This window comes from Alligator mississippiensis, chromosome 12 (assembly GCF_030867095.1).
Source record: "Alligator mississippiensis isolate rAllMis1 chromosome 12, rAllMis1, whole genome shotgun sequence".
In the NCBI taxonomy this organism is placed as follows: Eukaryota; Metazoa; Chordata; order Crocodylia; family Alligatoridae; genus Alligator; species Alligator mississippiensis.
The window spans coordinates 47,147,851-47,170,163 of NC_081835.1; the positions used below are offsets into that span (position 1 = coordinate 47,147,851).

The 22,313-nt window shown below is 47.4% G+C and overlaps 1 protein-coding gene and 1 long non-coding RNA gene across 4 annotated transcripts in view; one reads left to right on the top strand and one right to left on the bottom strand.

Annotated features, from left to right (window-relative positions):
* Positions 1–22,313, bottom strand: part of DNAH1 (dynein axonemal heavy chain 1) — a 157,207-nt gene that overhangs the window by 103,347 nt on the left and 31,547 nt on the right. For all 3 annotated transcript variants that reach the window (XM_019475610.2, XM_059715419.1, XM_059715420.1), the window contains 9 exons: positions 18,591–18,673; positions 17,650–17,791; positions 14,361–14,516; positions 12,536–12,734; positions 9,316–9,569; positions 8,702–8,914; positions 4,612–4,776; positions 3,495–3,616; positions 295–400 (listed from right to left, as the gene is read on the bottom strand). In XM_019475610.2, coding sequence (XP_019331155.1) covers positions 295–400; positions 3,495–3,616; positions 4,612–4,776; positions 8,702–8,914; positions 9,316–9,569; positions 12,536–12,734; positions 14,361–14,516; positions 17,650–17,791; positions 18,591–18,673 — 1,440 coding nt within the window. The remainder of the gene's footprint in view (positions 1–294; positions 401–3,494; positions 3,617–4,611; positions 4,777–8,701; positions 8,915–9,315; positions 9,570–12,535; positions 12,735–14,360; positions 14,517–17,649; positions 17,792–18,590; positions 18,674–22,313) is intronic.
* Positions 2,792–17,790, top strand: LOC132244463 (uncharacterized). Its single transcript, XR_009455878.1, has 4 exons — positions 2,792–2,965; positions 3,217–3,346; positions 17,260–17,388; positions 17,728–17,790. It is a non-coding gene; the product is annotated as an uncharacterized LOC132244463 (long non-coding RNA).

Consider the following 22,313-nt stretch of genomic DNA (forward strand, 5'->3'; position numbering starts at 1 on the left):
ATTGCAGTACAGGAAAGGGTACAAATCAAGTCACCTTTACTTGTCCCACATGGTGATGTCTCTGAAGAAACTTGATGTTGGCTTCCAAAGGCAGCTGGGCTTGCATCCTGCCCAATTCCACCTCCCCACTACAACACCTGACTAAGTGTCTTGATTAACAAGAGATTCATTTCCACACAGCAGAATATGAATGTTCCTCCTGTATTAGGAACATCTCTGGGTTCCCATGACAGAAATCCCAACGATAAGACCTGCCGCCTACTAGACACAGAAGAAATGGCTTCCTTTACCTACCCGTGCAATGTTCTCAAAGCACTTGCGGAGGTGAGGCTGCACGGCAGTGGGGTCCTTTGTCTGAGATAGTATCTCTAGTAGCTCATCATCTGAAAGGAAGTAGAACCTGAAAACAAATACGTGGGAGACAGAATGACAAGCAGCTCATTTTGCTTTTTGCTTATGTTTTGATGTTAGCACTTGACAGTTCATGGCACTACTACTTATTGTGAGAGAAACGGTTTTTGGCTAAAAGGATTCTTCAGGGTGTGCTGCTGGTCTCCAGGGATTATTTGCATTGCTGCAAAAGCCATAGTTCAGTTAAAGATAAACTAACCATGTCTTGTTCTCTGTTGCAGTTACTCTGAAGATGTCACTTAAACATGGCAGTGTGGGTGTGAATGACACCTGATCATAACAGAAATATTTTGCACCTATTTTGCCACTGTAATTTGGACTCCAGTAGGGGGAAAAGTGGGCTCCTGCAGGCTTGTAGGAGACAATTACAGGTGTTTTCAGGGCAGTCTCTTCCACACCTCTGATTGGCTGAGGGAGCCTGCCGTGGAGCTGATCACCATTGAACAGCAGCATACAGGCTGTTCTTCAGCTGTTTTAAGAAAGCAAAGCTCACTGCTTATTAAACAACAACTTTTAAGTAAGGCTCACCACTTAGAATTCTGCACAGAGAAGGGAAGAGGGAAATTCCCTTCTGCTCCCACACTGCAGCAAAGCAAAGCGGGGCTTGGGACAGCCATGCTGGGCAGGGGGTAGCCCCTGCAGCAGGGATACCCTGAATCCCATGCCAGGCGGTGGGTGCAGGGACCTAGCATGCCTATGCTCATAGCTCCTAATGCAGGGGAAACTTGCCTGCTCTGCTCTGGGCAGGGCTTTTAAACTCCCTGCCAAAGTGGGGAATCGAACAACCTGACTGGCTGAGCCCCAGTGTGCCTGTGTGATAAAGGTGCTTGCTGAAGGCTCTATGAAGATTAGACTAAGTGTTTTTCTGTATTTGTTTAGATATTAAGCTATATGTTGTTGCTAAAAGCCTAATTAAAGTTTAAGATGTAGTGAAGCCTTGTATAAAGTAAGGCCTAGTAAATTTAGCAAAGCCTAGAAGTAGTAAAGCCCTGTGGTGCAGTTAAAATTACCTTATCAAAAGAATGCAAGGCTTGTACTGCTATTAGTCAGTCTAAAAACAATTGAAGTAAAAAGAATCTGAGTAGTTGTACGTTATTAGTATAATTCAGAAGCTATAAATTAGCTAGAATATCTAGAAACCATTCAGAAAGAAAATACAGCTCTGTGAAAAAGATAAGTTAGTTGTTGCCTAGATCAGTAAGCCTGTAGACCTCGAAGAGCCCAAGAACTGCATTCCAGAGTCCTTCCCAGTACCCCTTAGACAGCGCTAATCAGAGACGCCTGACTTCGCTGAACTTTGTAGAAAAAGAAGCTTGCTGTGTATCAAGCATCAGAGAAGACTGCTGATAAGTTCCCGATGCAAATTGCTTTGGTCTGTTATTGTTTGTTTTGTTACTATGCGTAGTTGTGTTTTTGTTAAGTCAATACATCTTTCTTACCTTTCTACCCCCAACCACACTCTCAATCCCTGAACCCTCCGCAGGCAGCTGAGACAGGCTGTGAGACGCTTTGGGTGCCAATGGATTTGGAGGAAATTCAGCCTGATTTGGTGGCCGAATCTCCAAATCTAAATTGAATCAGGGGATCAATAAAAAAGGTCTGAATCAATTCAAAGCTCTCCGAATCGATTCAGAAAAGATTTGGAGAGCTTCGATGATTCGGGCAATCACCGGTGGCTGCAGCTGGGAGCTGGAGCTGGACTCGGAGCTGGTAAGTAGGGGGTGGGAGAGGGGGTGGGGAGGGGACCATGGGGGGATCCCTACCAGGCCCCATCCCCTGCCCACTCCCCCAGCCCTCCCATGGCTGCCCCACCCAGCCCAGCTCCTGGTGCTTTAAAAAAAAGCCCTGGTGTTCACTGGGTGCTGCTGGGTGGGGGAGCAATCTCCGCTGCCCCTCACTGCCCCGGGGTCTCTGCATGAGCCCCCTGAACTCCGCCACTCCCCCAACTCCCCTCCCAGCTCCAGCCCTTTAAGAAGAAAAAAACCCAGAAAAACCCCAGGACTTACCGGTTCCTGCAGCAGCCTCAGGGCTTCAGGGGGCTTGTGCAGAGCCTCCCATGTGGCATGGGACAGTGGGGGATAGCGGGGAATCACCCCTCCGCCAGACAGGAACCGCTGAGTCCAGTGGGGGAGGGGTTGTAAAGGGCTGGGGCAGGCGGGGAAACCATGGGGGGGCTGGGACAGTGAGGGGAGGGGTTGGGGACTTGTGACAGAGCCCCCCATGCAGTTTGGGGTCCTGGGGGGCAGCGGGGATCACCCCCCGCCTGGCAGCACCCAATGAGCCGAAGCTTTTTCTTCCCAAGAGTCAGGAGCTGGGGCAGGCAGGGCAGCCATTGCCGGGATGGGAGAGCTGGCAGGGGATGGGCCTGGCCTGGGTGATTCAGACATTGGGCAGCAGATGAATCTCTGAATCAGATTCAGCTGAATTAATTCAGGACAGTGATTCAAATCACCAAATCAAATCACTGTCTTCCGAATCAGCTGAATCTGAGTGACTACTAGCCGCTTCGCACAGGCCTAGTTTCCAGGGCTCTACTGCCTTCTCCACACTTCAGGTAAGTTGTTTTGGGTTTGTTTTTTGGGTTTGTTTGGTTTTTTTTAATGCTTTTCCCCACCCTCCCTCTCCCCCACAGTTTCCAAGGCTTCAAGGGAAACACTCAATTTCAGGCTTTCACCTGAAATCCCCTGAAGCCTGAATTACAGCGTTTCCTACCTATTTTGTACAGGAGTACATGCTATGCCTAAAGAGATCAAGATCCAAGGTGTTTCATTTCACTTCATTTCCCTTTCCTCATGCCTTTTTTAGATGCCAAAGGTGCAGATTGCCTTGTGCTTGAGTCCTGTGCCATGAAACAGTCACACAGCTGGCCCTACTTTCTCTCTGTTGTTCTCTCCATCAAGACTCTACATTGTAAGGAGGACCTTTCCTGAGAACTGTAAGTTCACAACAATTTCATAGTCTTATCCTATTGCTGGAAACGAAAAATACACTTGTTCCTGACAAATGTAACTGGACTAATCTTCTATGTCACACCTACTGTTCCAGGAAGTGTAATCCAGTGGGACCTGGTGTTTTGGGATTACCTGGGGAAAGCTCCTCTCTTGGTCTCCAGGTATTCACTCAGGCCTTTCTGCACAAGGTCCAGTAATTTATTACATTTCCTCAGGTTCTCTAGCAGTCTGGGTTCAGGGCAGAGGGAAATGACCTGAAAAGGACATGGACACCAACAAAAAGCATCAGTACACAAGGTACATCATGGCAGGGAAAACAAATGAATTGCAAGGAGAGGTGAATGGTGAGAGCTAAAAATCTCACTTACAAAAACAATTTCATCTTACCTTGCATACCAGGAGGTAGAGCAACATTTAGGAAGTAATCACAAAAATTACTATCTTGAATTCCTCCAAATACCAAATTGTGATGATCAATGTTCAGATACAGAATACAAATACTGAGAGAGCTGCTGTGGCGGAGAAGGCCAGGGAGCAGAAAAGTGCAGAGCAGCAATGCCAGCACCAGGGAATGGGGCTAAGGAAGTAGTGGCGCAGAGAAAGGAAAGAGTGAAAGTAGGAATCAGGCACTAGGGGGCAAGTTGGGGGGATGACAGCCATGCCAGACCAGGCCAGGCTGCAAAACCACTTGACAGAAATAGTTTATGGGTCAAACCTGGAGATACTTTATGGGTAAAGGCCAAAGCAGATCACAAGTTGTGGGTCTGCACATTTCTGGACGTGATTTGAGAAATCTCCAGGGCAAATTTCTGTAGCTCACCATGGCAGGGCGGGTTGAAGAAGCATTAGAACTATGGCTAGTGGCTCTGCATCATCTAGAAACATCTCATGAAAACAGAGCATTTCAAAAGCAGTGCATTATTATTTTACACAGTGCTGTGCATGTCTATGGTGTCTTCAAGGCTTGTATGAAAACCAAGAGTCAAACTCTGCCTTGGTGAAAGTTGGCATAACTCTAGGGAAACTGTTATAGCTGCATCTGTTTTCTTTTGGGCTGAACTAGGCCACAGTCCCTGCCCTGAAGAATTTACAATCTAAGCAGCTGGACAATGAATCCAAAAGAAAAAAATATTCAGTTACAATTCATCTTCAGATGATGTACTAGACCAACCCTCTGACAGAGCATATGCATGCCATATACAAGTATGTACCACAATCTTAACATACAGCAGGCCACATGAGCACCCACCTTTGGGTTTTCATTTGCATTCTTCATGATTGTCCTCCAGGCCCTATTCATGGTTTGGTAGCGTTTGCTTTCTACAGGCAGTTGTCTATTGATGTCCTCTGAGCTAAAGATGGGCTCCAGGTACAGCCAGGAGCGTTGGCATGTCAGCCACTCCTCCAGGACATCCTGATAGGAAGGCAGGTCATTGAGTCAAGAGGTCTGTTACATAAGCACATTGGCCAAAATATTTAAATTATGCATAAACTGAGCTGTTACTGGAGATACAGGCAAACACCTATTGAAACTCTACCCATAACACTAAAAAATACAGCCATGGGCTCTGGGTAATTATTACTGTATTTAAAAATATTAAACAGTAGCTATCATTGACTGGCTCAGTGATCAACACCAACTGGGATGGATGGGCACAGTTCACATCTGCACATTGGTCCCACCCTTTCCACATCTAAGTAAATGTTAAAAATCCCACTGACTTAATGTGTAAGATCAGGCACTTAGAGCTATTGTTACTGGACATGTCTACACATGCATTTACTCCAGCCTAGATTTACTCTGGTAAAAAATAAGCCGCAGTAAGTGTTTTCAGGCAGATATTTACACATGTAGGGATTACGGAGAAGATTTGCACCCAGTTCCCTGTAGCCCTGCAATGGGCCCCTGCTGTCACTGGGGAGAGCTCCAGGTTCCCCCTCATGCTAGCCCAGGGGCTGGCAGGGTGTACTGGGCCAGGAGACAGTTGTCTCCTGGGTCCAGGGGGGCACTGCCTGCTGCTGGGGCAGGGACAAGTCCCACTGCCCCAGCAACAGGGAGCTCCTGACCCTAGCTCCCCGACCAGGGGCACAGGGCTTAGAAAGAGCTCCAGGAGAGGGGCAGGTCCCAGACCCCTGCCCCAATCTGCCGATGGGTTAGCTGGCAGCTAGTTTGCTGCTAGCTGCCTCACTGGCAGACTGGGGCAGGGGCTGGGACCTACTCCACCCCTGCAACTCCTTCCAAGCTCTGTGCATCAATCACCCAATTGGGGTATGGGGCTGGGACCTGCCCCTGACTGAGACAGTTCCCAGCCAGCCCTGGGCTGCATGGGGAAGTCTGCATGTGCAGCCTGGAGCTGGCTGGTGACTGACTGTTACAGTTTCAATGATAGGTTCAAGTATCCCTCACCTCTCAGGCTCAGAAGTAGGTGAGGACATTTTATCTGCTGCTTCTCATGATCAGTGGGCACATGGGTGCATAACGATTTTCTTTAAGATAGGAAGAACACAGGTTTCCATATGCCCAGCCCCATATGAGAAGTGCTTTTATGGAGAGATTTGAATTAAAACAGATTTTCAAGTCACTTAAAAAAGAACCTGGGTGCTCCATTTCCACTAAAATGAACAGAAAATCAATAGCTAAATTTCCAACACTAAGACTGTCAAAGCTGTCTTAAGTTTTAAAAGACAAATTCCTATTTTTGGTTTTGGTTGTAATCACCGAGCAGGAATGCTCATGGAATCTGCCATGAATTCATGGGCACTCCTTGAAATAAATTTTTTAGACGTTTTTGTTTCTTTTAAATATAAGGCCTGAGGATTTTATCACTTAGGCTGTCTTTTTTGGATTAATTTAAACTACCCAAAATACTATGCCAGGGGACTGTGGCATAATGGCCAATTAGAGTATTTAGATGGGCCCCTAAGTAATCTAAACCAATTCCAGTTAAATATAGTCAGGACATCTGGGAATAACTAAATTGATCAATCTAGAGAAATTAAAGCCCATAAAACCACCTTCCTATATCCTCAGACTTCAGGGGCTATTTCAGTTACATTAAGCACAGAAGAAATTCATTGGAGAGATTTTCTTCCCAGGCAGAAAAGTCTGCATCACCACTCTTTAGAATCCTGTGCTTTCAATGACAGAAATAAATGGCAAAACACAGGAAGAAAAGTCAGGGACAAAACTTGCATAGCATCACAGCTGACACACAACAAACAGGCAGACTCCCAAATCACCTGCTTCCTGAGGGTCTAAGGCTGCATCTATGAATCTTCTTTATCAAGTACAATGGGCTTGACAGCCCCTTGCTCAATCACACAAGGGCAGGTAAACTCTCAACAAATAAAATAGAATAAATGATGAGCAATAGACAACAGTGGTATCATGCTTAGAAGCACTCTGCAAAGAGTAGCACTCTCCAAAATATTTCTCTGCCCTTATCTACAGCTTAATATCTTTTTCTTCTTTGAGGGTTCAATCCTGATTAGGCATCAAGCATTCTGGCCCTGATCCAGCAAAGCATTTATACATGGGCCTAACTAAGCATGTGAGTAACTGCACTAAAGTAAAAAAACCCCACAACCAAAAACACTATAACCAAGCTAATTAAGCTAAGCACTTGATTTTTTAAGTGGGATATTATCTCTAGATATGAATCATCAGCACCTTGCAAGATGGAGCCCTTAGTGTGCAGTGTTACTAGCCTGGCCCTTCAAATGCCACCAGACATAGAGCTATCTACTAGGGCTGTGTGAAATTTCATGGAGTGTTTCATTTCGAAGTTGTTTTCATGCGTTTTGAGCTCAAAACAGCAAAATCAAAACAAAACAAAAAGCATCAAAACAGCTTTGAAACGAAATGAGGGCACTTGAAACATTTAGAAACTTTTGAAACGTTTCGAATTTCGAAGCAGTGCAGTAGTGGGAGGCAGGGGAGAGCCAGGGCTGCACTCCGAGTGGCTCCACAGCCCTATGTAGAGAGTGTAGCCCTGGCTCTCCCTGCCTCCCAATGCCGGCCTGCACTCTGTGGGGTTGGCAGAGCCTATCAGAGCACAATGCCGGCTCTGCCTGCCTCCTGGCTGCGCTACAAATCAGCTCTGCCAGCCCCCATGGAGCTCAGCCTGGCAGTGAGAGGCAGAGCGTAGCGCCAGCTCTGCCTGCCTCCCACCGCCAGGCTGAGCTCCATGGGGCTGGAGGAGCTGATCGGAGCACAGCCGGGTGGCAAGAGGCAGGCAGAGCTGGGGCTGTGCTCTGCCTCCCACCACCAGGCTGAGCTCCATGGAGCCCGATGCTGGGTGGGCACTGCACACAGCGCTGGTCCCAGGCAGCAGCAGCAGCAGTCTCCTGTCATCTGGTGCTGATCTGGGGGCTCGCACACTTGGGAGGAGTCTGGCACAGCCCCACAGCTCTCCCAGGGGTGCGGGCCCCCGGATCTGCGCCCAGATGACAGGAGGTTGCCGCTTCTGCCTGGGGCCAGAGGCAGCATCTGTCTTCCCTGGTGCTGGGTGCAGGCTGTGCCCAGCGCCGGTCCCAGATGGCAGCAGCAACTACCTGTCATCCGGCACAGATCTGGGGGCCCACACCCCGGGAGGAGTCCGGCACAGCCCCACAGCCCTCCCGGAGGTACAAGCCCCCAGATCTGCATGCTGGATGACAGGAGGCTGCTGCTGCTGGCAAATTTTGCTTTCAAGACTTTGAGGTGCAGTGTCCAAGAAACCTTTGCACCTATCACCTTGAAACCTGGCAGGCTTCAAGCCCTCAGAAGGGGTTACCATCCCTGCAATTTGCATCCAAATCAGGCAACAAATGACATTTTAGGCATTTTCATGATTCGCCATTATAGCCTATGGGCGCAATGTCGAAACAAGTTGAAATGGCGAAACAGTTTTGACGAAACAAAACAGGACAATGCTTTGAAATGAAACAACAAAACAAAACGCTGTCCCTTCAAAATGGCAAAACAGACATTGAAATGAAACAATGGTGTTTTGCACAGCCCTACTATCTACTATGGAATGCAATAGAATTATTCATAACGAGAAGTATTACAACTGAGGTAGAATCTGGGCCCCACAGAAGTCAAGAGAAAGGCTACCATTGTCTGCAACAGAGCTGGGATTTCACCCCATGTGCGTGCAGGATCAGCCCCTGAGGTTGTTCCATTTACAATGTACAACAGCTCTGACAGCCCTTTGACTCCTTGAAGACATATGTCTTCTGAACATCTGCATATCATCAAGAGTTTTAGTTGCACCGGCACATTCTTTCTGTTTTAGTCAAGCAGAACAGCTCTGATCTCACCCTTAATTAAACAAGAGCTGGGGGAAAATCTGTACCTGTGTCATCTTCAGCTTGTTTTCCCAGGTGTTCATCCTGTCCTCAAAGGGTTTCTTGTATGGTGAAAAAGACATACTTTGAGTCATAACAATGTGATCATCAAGGAGCTGAGAAGCTTCATCAGGGCTCTTCAGAATAAAGGTGTCTGTGTTTTTATAAGGTAGCACATTAAACATAATGGAGACCCATTCATTTTCCATTTTATCCAGTGCCTGGGAAATGGGAACAAAATTTAATTTCAGATCTTAATTGTATGAGGTTTCCCTTTACTAACATGTTTGCTAAATGCCTTTCTTCAAAAAAATTACTTCTTCTGAAAGTTTCCACACCAAGAACTAAAACCATCTATGTAATGCACAAAACATTTAGCTACGGTACAAGTTTTCTCCTCCTTCCCAAGTCATCAGTACCGTAAAGGGACCACTCTAATGGGAGAAAGAGCAGTTTCATTCCTTGCCCAATGGCACAGAGATGGCCAGCACAGTGCTTATTAATAATTATGGCTTTTACAATTGGGATATTGCCTACTGGGAATGAAAAACATTCATCTAAAGAGAACTTTAGGGTATAAACTCTGACACAGAAAGGAAAGCGTCATTAGTGCCCTCCTCACATTCTCAATGGCGTACTCCTTGCCAGCAATCTCTGCTATTTTAGCAATGCTTTCAATATGGTCCAGCAGCTTCATCTCCAAGCAGCGAGCAAATGTCAGATTGGCCTTAGGCTTGATACTGATTTTGATCTCCTTTGAAAGCATCTCCCAGTGACGATTACGCATGCCAGGGTTGCGCAGGCCCTGAATCAGAGGGATATACGGTCTGAATTCCTCAATCCTGCCCCGGATTTCTACAGCCACATCCTGGCATGCTTTAGGGAGTAAAAAGAAAGATGATAACATCAGTAATAGCAATGAGATGAGGGATGGAAGATGCTGCCCCAATAGGGTTAGATATTGAATGGCAACTGCACATGTAGGCACAAGACAAAAACTAATCAGCTGGAAAGGTAACACTGGAGAACCCAACCAAACATTAATGTGGGTGTTGTTAGTGGCTACAGTGTTACTCTGCCCTGTACAAAAGTGAAGCCTAACAGTGAAGGCCATAGCTACATTTGCATAAGGGTCGTCTTTAAAACCATGCCTCCCAGCTTGTCTATTTCCTATCCACACCTTGCCTTTATATAGCCTACACCCCTCACAGTGAGGAAAAGAGCCTACAAGGGGCATGAGACTTGCTCTCAATCAGTATGCTGATGATATTTAGAGCTTAAACTTTAATTGCACTACATTGCTTAACTTTAATTTAACTTTAGTGGCTTTTAGTGATACTTGTTCTGGATGTATAACAACCTTATGCTCCCTATACGTCATACATGGGCTGGCAGACTCAGGGTCATAGCAGATTTGCAATAGCAGGAGCATTGCAATGAAAAGATCAGATTCTACTATTCAAGCAAGTATTCTTATCATTTTTACTTATCATAATGATTCACATTCACTCATACATCTACTCACCACCTCCTCCATTGGGGCTGATTCACTGCATTGTTTAAAGAAAGAGTTCAGGTTAAAAAGGATGAATAAAAAATCTCCCACTGCAGAATATATTTCAGTCTAAACCATCCGGAAGATGGTATTAGAATTATCTCTGAAGATTAGCAGAGCTCTGAAAATCCTACAATAGGCCATGGGGAAGGTTACCTACATATGCAAATCTCTTTTTGTTTCTACTTGGGATATTTTAGAATCAGTTTCAAATAAATTTGCAGAGCTGTAAGTGACCATCCAAACTCACTTCACATTAGTGGCTAGAAAAAAATCCTTCTCTCTCTCTCTCTCTCACACACACACACACACACACAAAACTGAGGCTTGGAAATGTCTTTTTGTTTAGATTCAGATTAAAACCAAACACTTTAAAAACGTTTTGTGAAACCCTGCTTGGGAGAGAGAGGAAACTAGCTCAGAATAGCCATTAGGCTGTGGCACAGGAGACTCAGACTTAAGTCCCTTCATTACCTGATTTGAAGAAGACACTTTAATCTGTGTTCTCCAAGTCCCAAGCCAGCGCCATACCACTGGCTTATAGAGCCAGTCTCTCACTTATGCAAAGTGGAACAACTGTAGCAGGAAAGGCTGACTCGATAGCTCAACATTTGTTTGAAATATGAGAATCAGGTAGAACAGTAACCTGAACTTATCTCCCACATCCCAGGCACCTGGATGTTCTGGGGTACTTCATCAATATGGTGACTGGAGAAACCCACCTGGCAGAAACGCCATCAAAACTGGGACGTTTCCAGGCATTACTATTTTTCGATGGAAAAAAGTTTTGTGAAAAATGTTTCTGGATGCAAGATTTCTCATAGCCCATGTATGTAGTAACTCAGGGCCTCACACAGCCCACAAGGGGTAATAAACTGCAGTCCCTAGGCTCCTGCCCACTGCTTCCCCACTGTTCCAGCTGCAGAAGCAGCCAGAGTCTCTGGGTCCTCTCTCTCTCTCTGATGTCCCTTCTCCTCCCCAACTACGGGTGAGGTAGTGCAGCACACAACAACACACAGTTCTAGGGCCCTGCAAGAGCCTGAGGCCCTGGGTTCCTGAGAGCCACAATGCACCAAAAGAGCCCACAGCCAGGGACCTTAGGGTGATGTGGAGTGCCTAGCTGCATAGGCGGCGGAAGGGGGTGCTAACAGGGCTCAGCCCCACCAAACAGAGGGTAGCAGCAAGCATAGCCTTAGGGCAGCCTGGCCATGGGTTGCTGCAGTGGGGGGGAGGGGCAGGCTCATTCAGATACTCTGCATTCACAGCCAGCACCACAACTGGGACAGCTACATGCAGGCAGATAAGTTTCTTTTAATCTTCTTTCTTGATCACCCTGGGCTTGGGGAGGGGAGTGGGAGGGGGGAGGGCAGATTGAGAACCGCCCCCAGTGCAGGAGAGTGGGGTAGGGGCAGGGCATACCATGAATGGGGCCCCAGCCAGGCCAGGTTGTGGGACCTTTGGAGACCGGCGGCTAGTCTAGGGGCGTGGACAGGTGGCTCCCACCACTGCGTGCACTGTGGGAAGTGAAGGGGAGGGCAGAGGTAGAGATCCACCCACCTCCCAGCTACCCCACACTACACCCCTGGACGAGCCGCTGGGCCTCTTGACCTGGCCCAGCCAGAGCCCCATTCACGGTGAATCAGGCCCCAGCCAGGCCAGGTCATGGGACAATCAGAGCCTGGTGGCTTCTCCAGAGGCGCAGCACCAGGCAGCCAAGGGGGAGATGGGCACATGCCGCCCCCAATCTTTCCACGGAGCAAGGGCAGGCCACAGCTGTGAGTTGTGCTCTTCTTGCCTCCGCACCTTGCCGCCACTCCTTTGAAAGTGGTGTAGTGCCATGTGTCTCGCTACCCAGTCCACTCAGCAGCCCAGCCCATTCCCCTCGCCCTGCAGACTTTCCCATGGGGGGAGGCACACACGCTCAGCCCCACCCAATTTTTTTTCTTTCCTCCACCTATGCTTAAGTGTGTATTGCAGCAGGGAGGAGGGTGCCCAGGCACATGGTGCAGTGGGGACTGGGTAGGCACCTGGGCACACAGTGAAGAGGGGGGATGTGCCCAAGCACAATGTGCAGCAGGGAAGGACATGTGGTGTCCAGCCCTGGAGCCCATAACTTCCACTGGTGTGGCCCCCACTAGTGCAGCCTGTGGGACATACAACCCCTGGCCACTGAGAAGTTAGACAGCCCTGCAATAACTGATAAATCACAGCCATGAGGTTTTCATAATTACCATTTTCATGTGTTTCAATGAGCATAAACATATTCCGTCCCAGACTTTGTAGCTACCTGGTACATCCTTGAACTGCTTCACACACTTGTGCATCGTCTTAAAGGATTCATTGACACTCTTTTCTAGCTGTTCAGCTTCAATTGCAGAGAGAGGGTCATTCATCCAGCTCTCAGACCAGCGTATCCAGTCTGATGCTGTAGTCCAGAGATCCCAATATGGCTGGAAGTCCTTAACCATCCTGGATAGTTTATCATACTTTACAAAGGGGAAAAAAGCATTATTCAGAACTTGACATATGCTTCTCTGAACAATGGCTTGCTTGTTACCAAAACACACTGTCCCTGAAAAAGAGCTCAATCCTTCTTGGCATACCCAAGCAAGCAAGGGGGATGCATGTCTTTTAGGGCAATGTATTAGACTCTCTTCTACAACACTGGCCAGAGCAGAAGGATAAGGAAGCAGGACATGAATTCCAAGCTGCTAGCTCTGATGTGACTTGACACCAGGGGATGCAAGGAAGAATAGTCTTTGTACCTCTCAGGACACAATTTAGCCCTAACTAACTAGCTTTCATATAAAAAAAAGAACACAGAACAATGGAGACTTTCTGGGACAAATTCAGTCTTGACACACATATGGGGACAGCTCCATTTACATTTCAATCCATGTTAAAATCAGAACTTAATTTATCTCCATTTCATTTAGTGACAACTTTTCCAAGGAAAAAACATCAGGCATGCTGACCAAAACACAGGCATTCCAGTTGCACCTGCCAAAGCCCATAACAATGCATGCAAATGGTTAGCCCAGTGAGCAGTCACCCATTTTGCCTTTGCCAATGTTCATTTGTATAAGTAACATGAGATATTTCTGTGTGTGGATGCAATGGATCTATACGCACTTTAAGGACATACCTGCTGCATCCACAGTTGAAACTTGGGTCCTTAGAGTAGAGAGAAAAAAATATGCACTAAGCTATCAAAAGTTAACATATAAACGATGTTTACATACAATGATCCTGCCCAACAAGCATAAAGAAAACAAAGCAAATGTGACTGGGCACAACTCATGAATACCTAGAGCCACAGTTAGTGTTTATGATTAAACAAACTATTTCTTTAGACCTTCCTCTGCCATCCAAGAAATAATGCCCACAAGCTAGCAGACAGCAGATTTAGACTGGACATTAGGAAGAACTTCTTCACAGTTAGAGTGGCCAAGGTCTGGAACGGGCTCCCAAGGGAGGTGGTACTCTCCCCTACCCTGGGGGTCTTCAAGAGGAGGTTGGATATGCATCTAGCTGGGGTCATCTAGACCCAGCACTCTTTCCTGCCTATGCAGGGTGTCGGACTCAATGATCTATTGAGGTCCCTTCCGACCCTAACATCTATGAATCTATGAATCCAACCCCAAAAACCATTTTCCTGAAGGAATAATCATAAACCATCATCTTATGTGCAAATAATCACAGTCATTCATGTCTGTATAGCTGTTCAATAACGCTCCTATAGCTGCTTCATAGGCTTTCCCATCTTTATGATCCAGGAAGCTCCTGATCCATGAGCATGGATAAGTGGAGCTCTACCAGAGAATAGGTATAAATACTCAATAAACCCAGCTAGCTTTCCAAGCTCTTCTACACCATGAAAGAGTGCTGGAAGCCATCGTATTGAATCACAGAGTCTCTCTAGTCACCACAGGATGGATAAATGAGCCAACATGGTAGAGAAGTAAAGAAGTTATTTAATGTCACATCTGGAATGCTATTAGCTAGAAGGGAGTTGTTTACATTGCTGTAGCATTCAAAGGACCTATTAAGAACCTAGGGCCCTGTTGTCTGCACAGGGCCTGATGCAATGGCAGATATGATGCGACACTTACATTAGTAACTGGCATCCCAAAAATCCTCTCCCTGTTGTTGTAGAGCAGTGCCATCTCTTGAGACTCCTTCAACTGCTTCTTCACTCTTCTTGCTTCATTTGCTATCTCATGAGCTCGGGTAATGTCCACATGAATTGAAAATCCAGCCACAAGTAGCTGACGGGGGGTGAAAAAAGCAAATACAATATTTGGACCACAGGTTCAGCAGAAGAAAGCAGTAAGGAAGCAGAAAGAACAAATGTAGAGATTGGCTGCCTTTTCCTCCAGCAATCAATAGAGTCAGCTATCTAGAGTTGGAACAATCAATCCAAATTTCTCTCTGCAGAGCAGTACTATCATTCACACAAAATCACCAAAATTAAAGAGGTACAAAGTCATTTTGTCCTCCCCAGAGAATTTGTCACTACAGTAAATTCTCCTGGATCTTGTTTAATATTATTGGTATTTATTTTTTTATAAACCCAAATGTTACTGCTTCCACCACTTTCTTTGGAAAATTATTACATCAGCAAATACTTTTCACTTGTAGAAAGTTCTTCTTTGCTAAATTTCACCCTACTATAATCTGTTATATTCACTTTGGAAGGAGTTTTCAAGATATTTTAGCTCACTGACTAGATCTGTCCCCAAATGGGTTTTTCTATACAGAAAGTATAAGAGGATAAGTATAAGAATATAAGAGGATTGCTCGGACATGCAGGGATGAAATGTGGAAGGCCAAAGTGCAATTCATAGAATGTAGGCTGGAAGGGACCTTGGAAGATCATCAGGTCCAGCCCCCTTACACCAAGCAGGAAAGACAACTGGGGTCAAGAAAATCCAGCAAGGTGACTGTCTAGTCTCCTCTTGAAGATTTCTAGGGTAGGCGATTGCACCACCTCTGGAGGGAGCTTATTTCAGAGTCTGGACACCCTAGCTGTGAAGAACTGGAGTTGCAGCTAGCAAGGGATGTAAAGGGTACCAGGAAGGGTTTCTACAAGTATGTCAGCACCAAGAAGATCAGGGAAAGTGGGGGCCCTTACTGAATGGGGGAGGCAAACTATTGACAGATGATGTGGGAAAGGCCAAAGTGCTCAATGGCTTTTCACCTCAATCTTCACAGGCAGGATCAGGTCCCTGACTACTGCACCTGATAGCACATTTTGGGAAGGAAAGCAGCCAACAGCAGTGAAAGAACTGGCTAGGGACTATTTAGAAAAGCTGGACATGTACAAGTTCCTGGTGCCAAATGCAACACACCCAAGGGTGCTGAGGGAGTTGGCCAATGTGATTACAGAGCTGCTGGCCATTATCTTTGAAAACTTGTGGCAACTTGGAGAGGTCCTGGATGACTGAAAAAGGGCAAATATAGTGCCCATCTTTAAGAAAGGGAAGAAGGAGGATCCAGGGAACTACAGACCAGTCAGCCTCACTTCAGTCCCCAGAAAAGTCATGGAGCAGGTCCTCAAATAATTCATTTCTAAGCACTTGGAGGAGAAGAAGGTGATTAGGAACAGTCAGCATGGATTCACCAAGGGCAAGTCATGCCTGACCAACCTGATAGCCTTCTATGATCAGATGACTGGCTCTGTGATATACCTTGACTTTAGCAAGGCTTTTGATATGGTCTCCCACAACAGTCTTGCAAACAACTAAGGAAGTACGGGTTGGATGAAAGGACTGTAAAATGGATAGTAAACTGGCTGAATTGTTGGGTTCAAAGTGTAGTGATCAATGGCTCAATGTTTAGTTGGCCGCTAGGATCAAGTGGAGTGCCCCAGAGGTCAGTCGTGGGGCCAGTTTTGTTCAATATCTTCATCAACGACCTGCAAGATGGGACGGTGTGTGCTCTCAGCAAGTTTGCAGATGATACCACGCTGGGTGAGACAGTAAATATGTTGCAGGGTAGTGGCAGGATTCAGAGTGACCTAGACAAATTAGAGGATTGGAGCAAAAGAAAGCTCATGAGGTTCAATAAGGAGAAGTGCAAACTCCTGCACTTAGGACAGAACAGCACCATGCACTGGTACAGGCTGGGGGCTGATTGGCTGGGTAGCAGCTCTGCAGAAAAGGACCTGGTGGTTAAAGTAGACAATAACCTGAATATAAGCCAACAGTGTGCCCTTGTTGTAAAGAAACCTAAGAGCACACCGGGCTGCATTAGTAGGAGTGATGCCAGCAGATTGAGGGACATGTTTATTCCCCTCTATTTGACACTGGTGAGGCCATATCTGGAGTACTGTGCCCAGTTTTGGGCCCCCCACTACAGAAAGGATGTACACAAATTGGAGAGAGTCCAGCGGAGGACAATGAAAAAAGTTGGAGGGCTGGGACACATAAGAAATGGGCTTATTTAGTCTGGAGAAGAGAAGACTGGGGGGGAGGGGAGGGGGAAGGGGGGGGTGGTTAATAACAGCCTTCAACTACCTGAAGCAGGGTTCAAAAGAGGATGGAGCTGGACTGTTCTCAGTGGTGGCAGATAACAGAACAAGGAGCAATGGGCTCAAGTTTCAGCAAGGGAAGTTTAGGTTGTATATTAGGAAAAACTCTCTCATTAGGAGGCTAGTAAAGCACTGGAACAGGTTACCTAGATAGGCGGTGGAATCTCCATCCATGGAGGTTTTTAAAACCTGGTTAGACGAAGCCTTGGCTGGAATAGTCTGGTTGGGGATGGTTCTGCTTTGAGCAGGGGGCTGCATTAGATAACCTTCTGAGGTCCCTTCCAACCATAATTTTCTATGATTCTATGATAAAGTTTGTAGTGAAGAATAAAATCCAAAATGTTTTAGCAGAGACTAGAAATCTCTCGATGCTGCTGCGGTTCTTTGTGTTGTTCTTTGTATGCCTCACTCTCCCTTCCTCCTCTAAAGCTTGGGTTACATGTTGCATGAATGTACCCAATTCTCCCTCTTAATTTCAGGTGTTGTTGCATCATGGTACATTCCTGCTGACGGCACACTCTGGAAGCTGGGGAGCTTCACCCACAGAAAAGAAAGGGAGTAGAAGGCAACACAGCAGCACTTAGGAGTCAAAATAACAACATTTTGAGGTGTTCAGTTCTACAATGAAAACTATTTTAAAAAAATCAATATTTACTATGGAAAGCAGCCACTTCTCACTAAAAAATTAATCAAAAACCCAGTTCTGTCATGAAAAAAGGTTCAAGAAAATTTTCAGCTGGCACAACCAGTGATTTTAGGATACTGTTAATTCTCCTGAAGATTTCCCAGCTAATTGATGATATTAATTTCAACTCCCCTTGATCAGGTCTAACTCAGGAGAGATTGTGCTTCAGCTGAATTTTTAATACCTGTAGGCCATCCAACCGTTCCATGAAGTTGTTCTGATCCATTAACTGAATTTTGTGGAACTTCTCTTCATCTTCCAGGTGCTGCTGCTGAATCATCTCTGTCTGGTTGGCTATTTTCAGAGGCCAGTAACTTGCAGCCCACCTGAGCTCAGATGAAATAAGAAAGCACAGCAGATGAGAAGAGGCAAACTCAGGCATATGATTGGAATAATGACAATAACAGGATGAGAAAACCCAATCTCACAGATAAAGGAGCCTGAACAACAGAAACACGCATGGCCTCAACAAAACATATTTTTTGTGCTTTACTGTTTAGTATGCAGTCTCTGTGACTCAGCTCTTCAATAACATTAGGCTCAGAAAAGGGAGGCATTTTTTTCTTTTAAAAGAAAGCCAATATACTGCTGAGCAGTTGAGTCGATTGCTAATAATTCTGAGAAATCCCGCAGGACTGTCTCTTATAATGTGTTTTCACAGCACCTAAAAAATGGAACCACATTCCTGCTTGGGGTCTCAAGGTGCTGCTGTAATATAAATAATAAATACAATAAAATAATAAATAGCAGACAGCTGGTATTACTTACTACTCCTAAACTAACCATCCTATTAGCCATCATATTTCTGCACTTGTTCATCCAGTTTAACTATAACTGTGCAGTTGCAGACTTCACAGATGCCTCAGAAGAACCAAGAAAAAACAGATATCCACAATTTGTTAAAGAGGTCAATAATTACAAACTTGCCTCTCCCCCAGGCCAGGAGACAGCGTGACGCCACATCTCTCTTATTGAGAAGCAAACCTACAGAGTTCAATGCACATCTAGCCTGACTGCCACATTAAAAGTTCTACTGCAACCCTTGATATACAAATCAACCCCCGAGGCACTGAGAATGATAATTGCTGTAAAGTGCCCTGCTTTGACAGTAGGAGTTGTGCTCACTTTTCGTTGAAATCATCTTGGGTAAGATTGTAAAGGAATTCCTCCATGACCTCATAATCTTCTACGACCTTACTAATCAGTTCCTACACATGGAGAGAGAGAGACAAACAGAAAAAGTAGATACCTCCAAATCACTCATATTTAAAGTGTCACTGCCAATCACTCATATTTGAAGTGTCACTGACTGGGATGGTCTGGCAGGGTACATATCTTGTTTTTATGACACACTTTATGTCAGGGTGTTAGTCACACAACCTTGCCTCCCTTACGTCAAGTCCCTCTGTACTGTTTAAACAGTGGGTCCAGTTCTCCAGCCACTTACTCTGTGAGTGGTTGTTGTACTACTTAGACAAAAGGAGCATAACTCAGTGGCCAGAGCCCTGGATTGAGATCCATGGTACCTGGGTTCTGTTCTTGATTTTGCTACTGTCTCATGATGACTGACCCTGAGCAGGTCAGCTCACTACTTGGTACCCCTGTTTCTCCATCTACAGATGAAAAACTTTATATATGGTAGTCTTGCGGCCAATTAAATAACAACAATATGAATGTGGTAGAGTTGGGGTGATGTTATAACCATCACAGTACAGGAAAAATGGGAGAGGCAATGATTTTTACGGGTGATGTATGCATTTATTGGTTGGTCCAATAAAAGATATCACTCACAAAAAAAAATTGCATCTAAAATTATTAATATAATGTACCAGTGCAATTTAGGATTAAGTGAAGTAGCTACTGAACAGCTGACCCCAGCTACAGTACAGCTATGTCAATATGAATTCAGAGGCTATATATCTTTATTGTTCAAAGAACTGTAATTAATATTTAGAAAAGAGAATAAGTTAATATCCAATATCAGGGCAACATTGCCAGCCACTTCTGTAAATTTCCCTCACACAGACATCTGCATGCACAGAAAGTGTGCTTGAACATGCAGATCTGGCAGTGAGGCAACTGACAGCAGCCGCGGAGCCCCCCGCCGACCCCCAGCACAGCCGGAGGTAAGCAGGGCCCGTGGAGAGAGGGGGCTAACCCCTTAGTGTGTGTGTGTGGGAGGAGGAGGCTGAGCGGAGCCAGGCAGGGTCAAGCCCTGCCCAGGCCCCTACTTGGCCCAGCCACCCAGGGAGCCACGTGACCGGAGCCGCGCGAACAGGTTGCGCAAACAGACGCGCTTCTCTGCCAGCGCGTGAGTTAGCGTGGAGTTCTCATGGGAGGGCGCATGGGACGGCCCAGGACCCTGCCTGCGCACCCCCCAGGGTAGACAGTCCCAGCCGTAGCCAGCCTACCAGAGGCATGCCACGGATGGGCACGCACCGCACCCCGAGGGTCCCCTCGGGCTCCGCAGCCCCCCCCCCCCCGACACCTCAGAGACGGCCACCCAGACGGAGCCCCTGGTTCCGGGCTCCACGCAGACGGAGCCCATGGCTCTCGGCTGCGGGGGCTGCCTGTCCCTTTTTCAGGCTCTGGGGCCTGGGAGCATGGTCACCTCCCCTTGTGGGGTCTGCTCCCTTTTGGGGTCTCTGGCGTGCCAGCTGGAGGAGCTCCAGGCCACAGTCCAGAGACTGCATGCCATCAGGGACTACGAGCAGGAGATAGACTCCTACTACCAGGCCCTTCTCCCCTGGGAGGCGGAGGGTAGACCACAGTCTCCCTCCAGGCCAAAGGAGGACTCCGGGACCTCCCGCTCTGTCCAGCCAGGGGCATGGACCAAGGTGGTCAAGGGCCCTAAGGCCCACCGCACCAAGGCCCCTGCCCCGCCAGAGTTGAGCAACAGGTATGCACCTCTTGCCACTCCAGCAGAGCCTGCTGAGTTGCCGGCCCCCACAGGCAACATGGGCCTAACTGCAGCTACCGCCCCTGCTCTCCCCAAGACAAAACGTAAGGTGTTTGTTGTGGGAGACTCTCTCCTGAGGAGGACTGAGGGGGCAATCTGCTGCCCCGACCCCTTAGCCCGGGAAGTCTGCTGCTTCCCGGGGGCCTGCATCCGGGACATTGCGGAGAGGATCCCAGAGCTCCTCAAACCCACAGACCGCTATCCCATGCTCCTAATTCATGTGGGCACCAATGACACGGCTCAGAGCGCTCCCAGCTGGGTCATGAGGTGCTACAGGGATTTGGGAGCGGGGATAAAGGGTCTGGGGGTACAGGTGGTGTTCTCGTCGATCCTCCCAGTCTCAGGCTATGGGCTGAGAAGGGACAGGAGGAGCCACGTGGTCAACCAAAGACTGCGGCGCTGTTGTTGTCGGGAAGGCTTTGGCTTTCATGACCACAGCCCGCTCTTTGGCGAGAGAGGCAGCGAGCTGCTGGGAAGAGATGGCCTCTACCTCTCTCCCCTAGGGAGGAGGCTCTTCTCAGCCAGGCTGGCTGACCTGCTCCACCGGGCTTTAAACTAAGCCCGCTGGGGGACGGGTGGACTACCGCCACTGCTGGCCCACTGAGCAATCCTTGCAAAGCCAGCAGGTCAAGGCACTTAAGGGAGCCCACCCCTGCCCCAGCCCTAGTAAAATCTGTGGGCAAGGAAGGAGCCCCCCAGGGGACACTTGCCTGTCTGTACACAAATGCCAGGAGCTTGGGGAATAAGCAGGAGGAACTCATCCTCCTGCTCAATGCAAATAATTATGATGTCAGAGGGATAACGGAGACCTGGTGGGACTCCACCCATGACTGGACCACGGGGATAGATGGCTATACCCTGTACAGGAGGGATCGTGTAGAGAAAAGGGGCGGGGGTGTAGTTCTCTATGTTAAGGAAAGCTACACGTCCCTGCAAGCCGATATTAGCGACCAGGGTGGACAACTGATGACCCTCTGGGTTAAAATCCATGGGGAACACAGCATAGGGGACACAATGGTGGGAGTCTACTACAGACCTCCCACCCAAAGTCCTGAGCTTGACCAGGAGTTTGCCCGGGAACTGGCTGAGGCCACATGCTCCAGGACCATGGTTGTCATGGGTGACTTCAATTACCCGGACATCTCGTGGGAGGATCGCTCAGCAAAATCTGAGCGGTCGCAAAGCTTCCTCTCGTGCGTGGATGACCTCTACCTGACTCAAGAAGTCTATGGGCCAATGAGAGGCAAAGTGCTGCTTGACCTGGTACTGGCTACTGGGGATGACCTAGTCGGTGACCTAGTGATCGATGGGAAGCTGGGCGACAGCGACCACGAGCTGATCACCTTCACCATCCACCAAAAAGCTGGCAAGTCGGTCAGCAACACGGAAGTCCTTGACTTCAGGAAAGCCAACTTTAACAAGCTCAGGAGGCTTGTCAGTGAGGCCCTAAGGGACCATGACCACGGGGAGAGGGGAGTTCAAGAAGAGTGATTGCTCCTCAAGGGAGCGATCCTCAAGGCACAAACTAAGTCTATTCCATCTCGGAGGAAAGGCAGCAAGAGGGCACAGCAGCCCCCCTGGCTCTCCAGGGACCTAGCAGACCTCCTGAGGCTAAAAAGAAAGGCCTACAAAGGATGGAGGATGGGAGTCACCTCCAAGGAGGATTGTTCTGTACTGGTCCGGTCCTGTAGGGAGCATACCAGGAAAGCCAAGGCTGCAACTGAACTCCAACTAGCTTTGAGCATCAAGGACAATAGAAGTCCTTTTTCAGATATGTGGGGAGCCGGAGGAAAAGCAGGGGCAACATTGGGCCCCTGCTGAACCAGATGGGGCAACTGACAACTGACACCCAGGAAAAAGCCAACCTATTAAATAGGTACTTTGCGTCG